The 14,710-nt window shown below is 47.8% G+C and overlaps 2 protein-coding genes across 2 annotated transcripts; one reads left to right on the top strand and one right to left on the bottom strand.

Annotated features, from left to right (window-relative positions):
- LOC131288870 (aminopeptidase A-like) lies at window positions 1–4,510 on the top strand. The gene is made up of 4 exons (XM_058318050.1): window positions 1–1,118; window positions 1,982–3,524; window positions 3,597–3,676; window positions 3,758–4,510. Exons 1-4 carry the CDS (start codon window positions 202–204, stop codon window positions 4,416–4,418), a joined length of 3,201 nt encoding a protein of 1,066 aa, XP_058174033.1. The 5' UTR covers window positions 1–201; the 3' UTR covers window positions 4,419–4,510.
- A 247-nt stretch (window positions 4,511–4,757) lies between these two features.
- On the bottom strand, window positions 4,758–13,960 carry LOC131284094 (thyrotropin-releasing hormone receptor-like). Its single transcript, XM_058312949.1, has 6 exons — window positions 13,693–13,960; window positions 9,620–9,785; window positions 9,347–9,479; window positions 7,782–7,989; window positions 7,482–7,696; window positions 4,758–5,555 (listed from the first exon to the last, which is right to left on the bottom strand). The coding sequence occupies exons 1-6, from the start codon at window positions 13,757–13,759 to the stop codon at window positions 4,758–4,760; spliced, it is 1,587 nt and encodes a 528-aa protein (XP_058168932.1). The 5' UTR covers window positions 13,760–13,960.
- Between the last annotated feature and the right edge of the window lie 750 nt (window positions 13,961–14,710).

The raw sequence follows: 14,710 nt of genomic DNA, 5'->3' as shown, positions 1-14,710 counted from the left end.
GGTTGCGGCAGTTGCACCTAGCGTCTTGTGCATTAGAATTAAAAGAATTAAAAAAAAGAAAAATACGGTGTGCAGGTGCATCAGTGACTACGTGTGTTAAGTGTGGTGAATATTTGAACGTGGATCGATTATTGCCAACGGTTGAACACGAGGTGTGCGGTGTGCTGAATAAACAAACAAAGCCGTTCGGAAGGCTCAACCATGACAGTGAAACCCACGACAGTGGTAATCGGCTCCGGAATGACCGGTGGCATTCGACCGGCGGGCCATTTCGCCCACCCCACCGCACGCCGCAGCTCGTCCGTGTCGGATGAACGGGAACGCGAACAGCGACGCCGATCGATCGTGATACTTTCACTGCTAGCAGCGTGCGCTTTTCTGTTTGTGCTGTCACTTTGCCTACTGACAGCACTGGTGTTGGTCGGCCGCAATCTGTCAAGCGGTGCTGGCAGTCACTCGCAGCTGACGGCAGCTGTCAGTGACGAACCGCGTCTCAGCGTGACCGGCCCGGTGTCGTCAAACAAAGGATTCGATCGTCCCGACGAAGTCCCCGGGAAAGACGTAGGAAAGGTAGCGCGGAACGAAAGCGACACTGGTGGCCCGGACGAACAGGCACACAATCGAAGTACGATATTCCTGCCCAACTCAGTTTACTATTCCGGTTCATCTGGTACGGCGGTCGGGCGAATGAATCGAGTGTTGAAGATGGGCTCAAAGGTGGCTGAAAAGTTGGGCTTCCGGTTGCCCCGGCACATACGGCCGGTGCACTACGACCTGTGGCTGCACCCGGACCTGCAGCGCGAAACGTTCGCGGGGCGTGTCCGCATCGATCTCAATGTGACGGAACCGACCAACTACATTGTGGTGCACAGCAAGAAGCTGGCCATCACCGAGACCGTGCTACGCGAGCTGGCTGCCACCGGTGGCCAGGATGGCTCGGAAGTTGGCATATCGCGGACGTACGAGGTGCCGGAACACGAGTACTGGGTGATCGAAACGCAGACGGACATTGCGGCCGGCGACTATCGGCTGAGCCTGCAGTTCAATGGCAGTCTGGCGGATCGCATTATCGGCTTCTATAGCAGCAAGTACCTGGACAAAAAGACCAATACGACGAGGTAAATTGTTGCGGGTTACACCATGAGTGCGCGGTTTATCGTACTGGCCACAGATAACACGGTGATGGATGTGGTCGGTGCGCTTACTCCAATACGTGTTATCAGTTCGACGGAGGTGTTATTGTCTCAGATACATATTATCTTTCGTAGAAACCGGCGATGATCGTCGTGTGCAGGAAACATCACCGCCTGTGGTGTCTTTGATTGATGATCAATGCTTTGTATTCCTAATCATCCTGTCTCGTTCAACTCTATCATTATGCTAATGAATTTACATATGAAAACCCTCTGCGCCAGTGGGTTTTGATGCTTTAACAACAAATGATTGATCGGCGATCTTACCTTTCAAAATGCTTATTTTTTGTTAGTTCAAACACGCTTGTTTTTTCTACGAAAAATATTCTATACTAGTGTGGAATGAGTTTTTTCTATACAAAAAAATTGTTTTTCAAGCGGTTTCCTAACAACTCGACGTTGGTTTATGATATTTTTTTCTTCATTCCCATTCCCTTTAAATCAATATTTACGTTAAATAATATGTACAACGGCTAACCCAAAGATTTCGCTAAGTTCAACACATTCAACTGTGCAAAATCAGTTTTTGTTGTATCCACCACTGGGGTTCATAACTATTTTAAAGGAACTTTATTGCAACAAATGAAATTACAAAACATATACTTATCTGGATATTTTTGTGTACGTGTTTCGGAAATCAAACAAGAATAATGCTTGGGGCGTAAACCTTTTAATCGTAGTTGTACAACAAGTTTATAAAATAATCAATTTCTTTTTATTAACAGTTACTAAGCTTAACAGTTTTAGAGCGTACGTCCCTAACATGTCTTTCCCGTTCCATTTTACAGAAAAATTGCAACCTCTAAGTTCGAGCCGACCTTCGCCCGGCAGGCGTTCCCGTGCTTCGACGAGCCGCAGCTGAAGGCCGAATATACGATCCACCTGGTGCACCCGAATGGCGACGACTACGAAGCGCTTTCCAACATGAATGTGAAGGAAACGGTAGTAAACCAACCGACTACCGGTCTAGCTACGACCACGTTCGAACGGAGCGTAAGCATGAGCACCTATTTGGTTGTGTTCATTGTGAGCGATTTTGTGAACGAAGAAGTATTGATCAGACCGGCTCATGGAGATAATTTCCCCCTACGTGTGTACGCCACTAAGTATCAGAAGGACAACATCGCCTACGCACTCATGACCGCCCGTAAAATCATTGAGCACTACGTGGAGTACTTTGGGATCCCGTATCCATTGCCCAAGCTCGATATGGCGGCCATCCCAGACTTTGTGTCGGGCGCAATGGAAACCTGGGGCTTGGTAACGTATCGGGAGACGTCGATCCTTTACAATGCCGCGACGAGCAGTACGGCCAACAAGCAGCGTGTGGCGGGTGTGATCGGGCACGAGCTGGCCCACATGTGGTTCGGCAATCTGGTCACGATGAAATGGTGGAACGAGCTGTGGCTGAACGAGGGTTTTGCGAGCTACATCGAGTACAAGGGTATTCACGCGGCCGAACCGGAGTGGGGCATCGAGGAGCAGTTCCTGATCGATGATCTGCACGGCGTGCTGAACCTGGACGCGACGCTCGGTTCCCACCCGATCGTGGTGCCCGTCGAGAGCCCGAACCAGATCACGGAGATCTTCGACACGATCACCTACTCGAAGGGCGCTTCGGTGATCCGCATGCTGGAGGACTTTGTGACGCCGGATGTGTTCCGGCAGGGCGTACAGAACTATCTCACACGCCTGAGCTTCGGCAATGGGGTGTCGGAGGATCTGATGAAGGAGCTGGATGAGCTCGTGCCGGACATCAGTGTCGCCACGGTGATGGATACGTTCACCAAGCAGAAGGGTCTTCCGGTGGTGTCCGTTCGCCGGAATGCCCTTCAGTACATCCTGACCCAGCAGCGCTTCCTAGCCGACCAGACGGCAACCGAGACGGAGGAGTCACCGTTCAACTACCGCTGGTACATTCCGATCACTTACGTCACGTCGGCTGACAAGGAAACGGTGAGGCGAGAGTGGTTCCCGCACGACCAGAACGAACTGATCATCGAAGTGCCCGGGGGTACCGCAAATGGTTGGATGAAGCTAAACTACCGCCAGATCGGATACTACCGAGTGAACTATCCGGTGGAGATGTGGGAGGAGTTCGGTGAAGCCTTGCGCAATGATGTAAACACGTTCACGATCGGCGATCGTACTGGGTTGGTGAACGATGCGTTTGCGCTGGCCGACGCCTCGATGCTGGCGTACAGTACCGCACTGGAGCTGACACGCTACCTAAGCAATGAAGCGGAGTACGTGCCGTGGTCGGCCATTGCCAGCAAGCTGAAGACGATTCGTAACCTGCTGTACAACTTCAACTCCTACGACGACATCACGGTGCGTGTGTTGCGATATTGTAGCTGGATCGAAAGATACTTTGAATAACCTTCCCCACTCTTCTTTTTGCAGGCTTACACACAACGACTTGTGACGGATGTGGCCAAACAGGTGGGCTGGGACGTTCCAACAGAGGGAAAACACATGGAAAAGTAAGTCGGCTCGTTTGGGGTGCGCTTGTGCGTTACTTATCACAACCATATGTTTTTTTTTCTCCAATTTTCTTTCGCTAGTCTTCTGCGAACCACCATTCTGGACCTGGCCTGTTCGTTCGGTCATAGTGAGTGTCTGGCCGAAGCCGGTACCCGGTTCCGCGGATGGCTCAACGGGAACGATATGGTGCATCCCGATCTGCGCTCGATCGTGTACACGTACGGTATCCAGTCGGACGGTATTACGGTCGCCGATTGGGAGCGCGTACTGGAACGCTTCCAGGCGGAGAACGATGCCAACGAAAAGACGAAGCTGATGGTCGCGCTTGCCTCCTACCCGGACCAGCGTACGATGCGTCGCTTCCTGGACCTCTCCTGGGACCCGGCCCTCATCCGGACGCAGGATCAGCTGAGCTGCATACAGTACATCGCCGCCAATCGGCACGGTGAGCAGGCGGCCTGGGAGCACGTGCGCGAGAACTGGGAACGGCTGGTCGACCGGTTCACGATCGGCGAGCGCAATCTCGGCCGGATGATCCCGTCGGTGACGGGACGGTTCACGACGCGGGCGCGCCTCACCGAGCTGCAGGACTTTTTCGCCCGCTATCCGGAGGCCGGCGCGGGTGTGGCCGCCCGTCGCCAGGCGCTCGAAACCATCGAGAACAACATCAGCTGGTTGGAGCGGAACGAAGCAAATGTGGCCACCTGGCTAAAGCAGGAGAGTGCACCGACGCGAGCGTAGTCGTCGCGACCGTTGCTCGTGCCTTTCGTGGCGTTTGATGTTTGTGCTCGGAGAGTAAGAGAAAGATTAAATCGGTACTCTGGTGCATATTGCCCGGAATGCAGAATATGTACAAACGTGTGTTTTTGGTTGCTTTACTTCCTAACTAACGCGGTGTGTTCCGGTCGGAAGTGGATATTGTGCTGTCTGAGGTCTGAGGTTACGCAGTGTCTTGTCTACGTAGCTGCAGGTTGTTGCTTCCACTGGAGCTGAATTGCACAGTTTGTACTTCATTTCCCGAGAGGGCTCTCAAGCCACACTCTCTTCTCTCCCCTCTTTACCATTATTTTCCCCCATTGCCTAATGTATCTCACTGTTGACCTCCCCCATGAAACGCGCCAACTCGGCACTGCTGAACTCATCCTCGTCAAACTCCTTCAGGCTCGAGTTGCTGATCGTGTTGGTGTCCACGCTGTCGCAGCTGTTCCGCTTGCGATACGCCTTACGTCGGCGCTCACTCTCCACCGCCCCGTTGCCATCCAGCGCCACCGGAGTGGTCGACTTACACGGTGTCCCGGCGGGCGATTTGCTAAGCGCCAGCACCTTCTTCGTGCCGCGCCGCAACTTCTCGGCAATCGTCGACAGCCGGCCCGAGGAGGGACCGCCATCGTTGACCCCGCTGCCACCGTACCGAATGGCTGCGGCCGTCCCGTTCGCCGACCGGGATGCTTTTGTACCGTTGGTGCTGCTGAGATTCGTGCCGGTCGTCGATTGGCTACTGCTGATCGAAACGCCACTCGAATCGCCCGCCCGGCTGTAGCTGCCGCGTGCAATCGAGTACCCGGGCCCGGTTCGTTGGCACCGGTGCTCCCCGGAGAGCAGGGACATGTTCGTCTCCTGGTGGCAGAGACCGTGCGATCGTGCCCCGGGAGTGCCCGGTGGACCGACAGTCGATACGCCGAGTGCCGCACAGTTGGCGTTGGTTGCTCCCGGGCCACCGAACGGTGTGATCGTTCCGCCGATGCAGGTCATATTGTTGGAGTTCAGCTTGAACGAACCGCCACCGGTGACGCCGTACCGTGACACGGCACTGTACGTATGCTGTCCGCCGTCCGCTTTGCCCCGGTGACCACCACAGCAGCTCACCTTCAGTGTGTGCTTGAAGGAGCGTTGGGAATAAAAAAGGGACCAAAGATAAATCGAGCTAAAATTATTCAGTCAATATTATTATCAGTTATATTATTAAATCAATCGTAAATTCAAATGATTTGTCACAACATCGTCTACATCATTTCAATGCAACAAAATTCCTACAATCTGGATGCTTATCCTCAAAGCCCTTTGGCTTTTTTAGACAAATGAAGCACAGCGATCTTTTACCCTTTCTTCCTTGAAGGTTTCATATGTTTCTCGCTGAAAACAGTGCACGATCCGCCGAATTAATAATATAAAGTTAAGTAAATATGTTTTGCAAAGATCAGTCAAATTATAATCCTATACACAACGTTTAGGCATAATTTGATCTCTCGAAAATCCAGCATGAGATTAGAGAGTAGAGAAAAATCCATTCTAGTTCGTCTATTTTACAACGAAACATGGTTTTTGGAAAGATTAGCGATCATATTTACATTTATTATTTTTGGTTTTTAAATGAACACTTCCCACAATTGTCGGTTGACTTATTTTGATGATTGTTATAACCATTCCTATTTCAAAATAGTACAATAGTTAGTAAACATGGTTCGATAATGGTGATTGAGCTAAAAAGCGAATTTGTTAACGGATGATAAGTAATGCCAATGTGTACACAAAATTATCAAAAAACAATTATACTTCAAACTATCAATATCATATGAATACTACTTGTTCATGAGTTACATCCACCCCTAAGGGTAGAACAGGGTAGCAATTGTTAGAGTGGCGACACTTTCTGAGAACCAGTGACTCCCGATATCGGACACCAGGCTAGTAAACTGCGGAAGTATCGCGATACACGCACGCCGTCCCTCGGGACCATCTGTGGTCCGTTGCCCGTGTGCGGGGGTAACACGATAAAACTGTCCACAGCCTGCGTGATTTATGTTACATCCCTGCCCATTTGGTGTTGCGCTATCTGGACCACTTTGCCCGGTCGTCTTCCCTCTAAACGAGCTCGCGAAAGTTGCGCGAATGGGCATGTTTTGAAAAACGGTGCATGGTCAGCACGATCCGTATCCGGTGTGGGGTGAGAAATACCGAGAACTTTTCACGATTTTTCAATTTTCCCCCACGGCTTTGTAGCTTGTTCAGGTCTGTAGGCGTAGAGTAGCAACCGTCGACTTGCTTTGCCATCGTTTGAGGGGTTTATCTTTCCCACTCCGGTCGAGGCTCAACATCTCAACCTAATCATTTGGAAGAAGAAAAATTTCTAAAACACATTTTAGATGTTTTCAAAGGAATAAGTTTTAACGCATTCAACCACTTCTTGAGTTAAACTTTCTTCGTATCGATGAAAGTTAGTTGAGAATGTTTCCAACCAAATCGAAAAGAAAAGATATCGTTGCAAAGCACACGATAGTTCGTAAAGGTGGGGCGGGATCGAACTCGGAAAATGGTTTTCCACAAAAAAAAAAAAATCGCTTCTGTTACTTAAGCCTCGTTGGCATTGACGTATGCAACGAGCAACCCGCATTGGAAGTACCGAGCTAAGCGTGTCATAACGGAAGTTTTTCCAACTTGCTCCCACGGGGAAACGGTATGAAACATGTCATTTCCATCTTCCGGTCCGCTCCGTTCGGTTTTTTGGCGGAAAACTTTTGGCTTGCAGCGGAATGGCGTTCGGTTGAATTGATCTTAGCTCCAGCAAATCCAGCGAACGTGACGAACCGTGGGCCTGGAAACGCTCTGGAAAAGTTTACGTGTGCAAAACGTAAGTTCAATTGAATTGGCCGAGTTTTTGGGGAACGATCTCTCCTTGCGCAGTTGTGTGTGTGTGTGGTTGGGGAATGTTTTCCATATGGTATACCCATACGGAAACCACGTTAAGTTGGGTCGAGAAAATGGGAAAGCGTAGTCACCGTAGCCGGTCAACAGCCCCTAACCTACCCGTGACGCGTCCCGGAACTTGTGGCTCATGATGTTGTACAGCAGCGGGTTGATGCAGGTCGACAGGAAGTACAGGATGCCGGAGATGTAGTTCAGCGCCGTGTACACCTGGAAGAAGTAGATGTTGTTCGTGTTGGTCATCGCCCCGTACACCGCCATCAGTCGCTGGGCGTGAAACGGGGCCCAGCAGATGAAGAACGTCGCCACGACGGCCACTGGAAGGAGAAAATTTTGGGGGAGGGAGGACAGAATTATTAGGATGTGCCGGTTCACACCCGAACAGTGCGCCCGTTTACCTACCCAGCATTCGGATGACCCGCGTTTGGGCACTGACGCCGCGGGGTGGCGCGGTATAGTCGGACGATGCACGCTTGACGCCCTGCAGCAGTTTGCTTTTCCGGAGCTTGATCCCGATGAGCACGTACAGGACCGCTATCAGCGTCATGGGGCCAACGAAAAATAGAAAGCTGGAAACCTCGAACGCGTGCACGAAGTGTTGGTCCTTGATCTGAAACGACATCGTTCCGGTTTTCGATGGAAAGAAGGAAGGAAGGAAGGAAGGAAATATTAAAAAGAAAAATCGAATAAAACATTTTCCAACCCTGACCTCTGGTAATCGCTATGGTTGTAAATTTTATGATCGTTTCGTGCGGTTTGAGCAAATTCAATTTCCAATTACAGGCCCACTCCATTCCATTAGAGTCGGAATCGATTTTGATAGTTAAAAAAATATTTACGTTATGCACTTTGGCAAAAAAAAATGCGAAAAATGCATCTTCATTGCCCGACCATTCATCTCGCGTCAGAGTATGTATCAAACACAATGTGATAAAATTAAAATACCCGGAACAAAAAACATCCCATGGCCGCGTCGTGTAAATGTCACTGTAACTAATTGGACAGTTCAGTTCAATTAACTCTTTGCATAATTTAATAAAACTCATGACTTCATTGCTGACATCGGTTCCTCCCAGCAGCATGGCGCACATATAAAACGCTAACGTCGGGCCACAAAACAGGCAAAAGGGACAGAAAATGTAAGCAACGAGCTGCAACATAATATAAAAATAAAATACCGCCAGTTCGTTTTCCCGACCCGGGTTCGTGACCCGGACCTGGAAAATTTCGCTCCTTCTGGAGACATTACTTACAATGCAGTGGAAGGAAAGACGACACAAAAAAGAATCCTTCCCGGAAAAGGGACCGTTCCGAAAATTCGGGTGAGCAAAAAAACGAGATTTCGTATGAATGTAACACATTACGATGGAGGCGCATGGTATGTTCTACTTGAAGATGAACGCTTGGCTTTGAATAATTAACCGCATAGCCCAAATGCTTGTCGACACTTTTAATCTGAGCCTATCGTTATGGTAATTTTGCTTTATTTATTATTCATTCACCGGAAGGATTAGTTTTGCGATGGAGACGCATGGTGCATGGCATGGATGGTTGAGCATTAGGGCACCAATTAATTCCATGTTTTCAGAACATTGGGCCTTACAAGATAATGAGTTTGTATTTGAAATAAATGCACAAGTGTTCAAAGTATTCTAGGGTGAGAAGTAAATCACCTCACCAAACAGCGACGACTGAAAAACCAAAACCTTGTTGGTTGCACTGAACTGAGATTACTACAAATTGCCATCCTTCCAACCTAAATACGATCCTCTGCGTAGGAACCGGAGAGCAAGAGTTTCCAACAAACTGTCCTGTTATGGCAAACGCTCAATCATGTGCGCTCGATTCACCCATCTTCCCAAAGCCGGGCTACAATCTCCGGCGAGGCAGCGGGCCGTATGTAATCCATCGAAAATTACGATTCGAGAAACTCTTTCACCGCGCCGACCATCCGGGGCGAAACTTACCGTACACAGCCGGCTGTTGTTGCTCTCGACGATGCCGAACTGGAGCGCCTGCGGTGTGGCCAGCCCGAACGCAACCAGCCAGATGACAATCACGAACTTAATCGCCCTGGAGAGTTTCGACATGGTGTGCGATCTGGAAATTGTGGTGGAAAGGAAAATGGCCCATGGGGCGTTAGTCGAACAAACCGATACAGGGCGCTACTACTGCTTGGTGATGATCGATGATAGGGCCCGGTTCATCCCCTCCCCCTGGAAGAAGGGCGGAAAACTCACCGAAACGGATGACAGATGGCGATGTACCGCTCGACGGTGAACGAGGTGATGGTGAGAACCGTGGCGTTGGCCGCCGTCTCCGAGAGCAGCCCGGTGATGATGCAGGCGATCTGGTTGAAGGGATAGGCGAACGGATTCCACGTTCCGTACAGCTCCAGTGGCATTCCTGGGAAAGGTTGGAAGTGGTTAGCTGAATGTGGTGCGATTGAGATCGGTTGGTGGATGCGAAAGGTAGATTGTTTTCCGGAGCCGGCCCCGGAACAGCTGGACAGGACGATAATTCAAACCGTTTCGATGTTTCAAGTAGCAAGGGAATGAGAACAATTCAACAGGAAAGTTCGAAAAATGATTGATCAACATCCATTGCAATGCTGGGAGAAACTTAAATTGCTATTGAATTCTTCTAAAGTTGGAGCTGGAGCTGAAGTCGATGCTGGAGCGATCACTAAGAGAAGATTTTTTTCTCTTAAAATAGCAAGAACAGTCAATGTCTGATAACCGATTTTAAACATTCATCTACTACGTCCTGCCCAAAGTTTTTTAAACGCCTGTTGAAAAACAGAACAGGAAAAAAAGTATGTAAAACAAGAAAAATACACCCAACAATGGCAGTCAAAACAAACGTCTGTACCTATTGTCAGTAATTGAGCTGTATTTTATTATTTTTTCGATGGTCATGATTCAAACGAACTCACCAAATCAATCGTGAACCGTAATTGGCCATTCCGATGTGCTGTAATTGGCTTTTATTGGTTTGCTTTACACAACAGTCCGGTTCGTAACTTGTTGTTGACGAATGTAGGCGTGTTAACCAGTATTCGAGTTTATTTTTAAATAAAAACTGTTAGAAAACAATGGTCAAAAGGCAATCTAAAATCACTGATGAAGTAAACATAAGTTTAAAATAACAAATTTTAAGACTAATAGTAAAATATCAGAACAATGGCATGTGCTATCTTAAAAACATCCAGTGCAAAGTATTTCCACAAAATCAATTTGTTACCGGCACAAAAATATGTAGTGCCAAGTGTGGCTAACCGGACGGCGTCGGGTCGTTTTGAGGAAGAGTTCAATATGCCAACTCAATGGGGATACTTTGGTATGGGAGAAATATTCATAATTCTGCCCTTTTGTATACGCTTTCGAGGGTGTGTGTGTGTGTGTGTGTGTGTGTGTGTGTGTGTGTGTGTGTGTGTTTGTATGCGACTATCGAACAAAGAAGAATACGCCACATGCTCAGTGAAACATTTACGGTATTTTCTTTCGAGACATTGTCAACACACATATCCCCATGAGGGTCGTGGGAGGGAAAAGGGAACCGGTATATCTTGGGATCGAAGACCGTGGCTCGGAATGTTCGATTACAGAACACAAGCATCTCGCCCGAACTCCGGGCAATTCCTTGCCCTCAGTTGCTGAGTTCATCGTTTGGTAAACTTTCACGCAACTGTTGCTTGTCGTTGCAAAAATTGGCGGGACGGGACGGGTTTGTCGTGCGGGGGGGCCAGGATAAGTGGGACAACAGAAATGGCAGCAGAAAAATGTACCGAAAGCATCTGGCCGGCGTCTGATAAAGAACTGGAACGATTTTATTATTGCCGTTGCTGTGGCTTAACGGCACGAACGAAGCGGTGTGGGTTGACGGATGCTGCCACTGACGACGGCCAGATGATGATGGCGCGTGACGGTCATTTTTGCCAATTGCCCATTCGCTAACTGACATTTGACACGGCAGTAAAAGTTTACCGCGAAAATGATGGTTGACGGCTGTGATGGCTAATGACCGCCATTTATCTTGGAACGTTCGTGTACGCGCGCCAAAGCGGGAGCTTGTTCATAATCCGTGCTGTTTTGGCGTGTGACTTTTGCTAGTGTGCCTTTCGCCATCAACAAGCACTTAATGTAATTAGTTGTTTACAGATATTAACCAATTGTTGATCATATGTCATGAATTATTTGTCGATATTGCGGTGGAAGATTTAACTGGATCTATTAAATTGTATTCAAATCAAACTGGTCGTTTGGTAGGAGGTTCTGTTGTTAATCAGGATATTTTTAAATTTATTCTGTTGGTTTCTATAATCAAAATTGTTTAGTGGATCAGATATGATTTCTTCTTTATCACTTTGAATTCAATGGATTTTATATAAAATGTAACCATACTTAAATTATTGATTGAGTGTACCTTAACATCCTGGCATATGGATGGCATATTAAATATGTACATTAAAAATAAAACATTACTTGTTGAATGATGGTTAAAAAACAGAACTAAAAATTGGTCATATTGTCTAGTAGGAGACTTATCAAAAACATGAACTATAAAAATAACTATTTATTTTATTAAAGAGCAATTGTGCCGAAAAAAAACTCAATCTAGACTATCTGTGTTTGAGACCGTAGAATGATTTGGGCAATTCGTACTGACTATAGGTCATAGGGTACTGCCCTGCAGAATAACGAATATGAGCAGTTCGTTCCCATCATCTGCATATGTTACCGAATTTGATCATCTTGTTTGAATCATGCCCAGTGACAAGTTTTCATTGCAATGGCCACATCTTCCGGAACAAGTCAACGATGCCACTCTGCAAAAGCTGCTACCTAACGCTGAAAGGTGAATTTAATGCTGATTTGATGCAGTTTCCTTTCGTTCGGCCAAATAATGCATCTTCCTGTGCAGCACGTGCATGCACGGCAGTGAATAAAAGCCACTAGAAAACGGGCCGCAAGCGGTTACAGAATAATCTAGAAAAGGGCTAATATTTTTCCTTAATGTCCAATTTCGGACCCAGCTTATGCTAATGTTGGTTGCGTTGGATATGAGCTTTCCATGGCAGGTTACATCCCGGTGACAGCCGGGTATCTTCCGTTCCCGTGCAGAACTTCAGTCGATTGGAATTGGGCAAACCGAACGCGAGTAACAATCGGCCTCGTTGGTCGGAAAAGATGAACCATTTCTTTCATGGTGCCTACACGGCACAAACGAGCCTCATTTGCATATGCAAGAGGACGCTTTTACCTTGGACAGCGATAAGGTGCTTCTGCGACGGGTTGCTCAAGGGTGGAACTATCTTTGAAGCTGTCAAGGGTGGAACTACCTTTTGGCGTGTAAATTCTCCTGATGGCGGATCGTCTTTGAAATGTTTTCGTATTTCGTATTTCGTCTGATTGAATAAGAGATTTTGAATAAAACACGCTTAAACCACATTGTGAAATATCAACAGCTAATTGGCTGCATTTAATGCGTCTGTAAACAAACTATTTCACTGTTGTTTAAAGCACGTAAAATGGCTAAGAAATCCTTTCGATGCCATCCCACTAACGGATCGGATTCAGCAACAGCCGTTCGGAAGATACTGTTTTGGCTCGCAATCAAGAACACCGCGCTCTAGCGCTTATTTGTAGTGTTTGTTCAACAGATTGCAGGGTAATTTGGGTTAATGAAGGAATAGCTCATTATAGCCAACCCAGTAGAGCATTATCGTGCCACTAATTATGGTGCTTAGGTTCACCGTACAGCTCATGAAGCCGTGTCTCGCATCGGTGCATCTTAAAGCCACATGGTATTTATAAGGATACGTATCAAGAGTTTTGTTTGTTTAATTTTGTATGCTACTACTATTGCAAAATTGTAAACAATGCTTGTAAAGTGGTGGAGCAATATTATTTGAATGTAGTGAAACGATACAGGGAAAATATTTTAATAAAATTTAGTAGAATTAAGCAGGTTTATTTTTCAACATAAAAATGCCATAACTAATGCTCATTAATTTACACTCCCAAAGGGAGAAAGTTTTGTACAAAAAAAAACTCATTCATCACCATCTGAACCAACAAGCGAGATTATGTTCAGTCAACTCTGAAGTTTCGCATAAGAAAGGCAATTTCGGTGGCGAACGGTGTCTTAAAAATAACGACTGCAGCATCGATATTACGACCGTTACAGGGGACCCAATGAGCTTCCGCTTCCTTCAGCGATGTCTCTAAATAATTCAACCTCATCCAACGTAGGCCGTCTCGAGCACCCAAACACCGGCCCGAGAGAGCGAGATCGCATCAGCAGCACTTACCGAACAGCAGGAGCAGAAAGTCCGACACGGCCAGATTGAACAGATAGTAGTTGGTGGCGGTGTGCATCGATTTGTTCTTCGCTATCACGATGCAGATGGACAGGTTGCCGACGATGCCGGCGACGAAGATGAAGCAGTAGAAGATCGTTATCGGGAGCACGATGCAGGGATCAGGGCTGGTGTTGTAGCCGCCGGCCTCGCCGCCAGCGTCGCCACCGCCAACGATGGTCTCGTTGGGGAACTGCAGATACTGCGGTTGGTACTGCTGGTGGTTCTGCTCCGGTGACGGCCCACGAATGACGGCCGGCAGGAGCAGGGCCGAGGCGGCATTGCCGGTGCCGTTGTGCAGGGTGCTGGCAATGCTGTTCCGAACGCTGGCGTACAGCAGCTCGAGTGGTCCTTCGTCGGCGGCACCGGTTTCCGTGGCGTTGCCGAGGATGGCAGCGAGCGTATTGCCACCGGATTCTTGACCACGGTCCTTCATGTTGTGGCTGTATGTGTGTGTTTGCGTACGCGCGCTTGTGTGGAGTGCCCTGCAAACGTTCGGCGGCCGCTAGTCCCGGGACCCTAAGGAAGACCCTTAGACGACCGTCATTTCGTGCCCGTGCGGGTTTATCGCCGCGCTCTTCGTAAGGCGCAGCTGGTCGACGGCGAACTGCACAGGGTCTGCAACGGAAGTAAATTGCAAAGAAAAAGTTTTAGAATTTATGATCTGAAGGTGCCGGCAAATAATGCAGCCGGTTGGGTTGGTATTAAATTTTGCAAAAATAAACGAAGAAGCGAAAATAGGGAACGGCGTAAACCGCAATAATATTCCGAGAGTATCTTGGGTTACACCCAATACCTGGTCGAATCACGGACATTCCGCAAATTAAATTTACGTACTCTATTATTCATAAGCATAATTTAATTGACAGGCGTCGGGGTGTCGGAAAACAAATTGAAAAAAAAATCAAACTTTTCATAACGAAGATTAAAACTACACTGGAAAATAAATTTAAAACTCCAGGTATTATAG

Source organism: Anopheles ziemanni, chromosome 3, assembly GCF_943734765.1.
Source record: "Anopheles ziemanni chromosome 3, idAnoZiCoDA_A2_x.2, whole genome shotgun sequence".
Taxonomy (NCBI): Eukaryota; Metazoa; Arthropoda; class Insecta; order Diptera; family Culicidae; genus Anopheles; species Anopheles ziemanni.
Note: the sequence above shows the minus strand (reverse complement) of the source record. Positions and strands in the feature narration are given on the sequence as shown.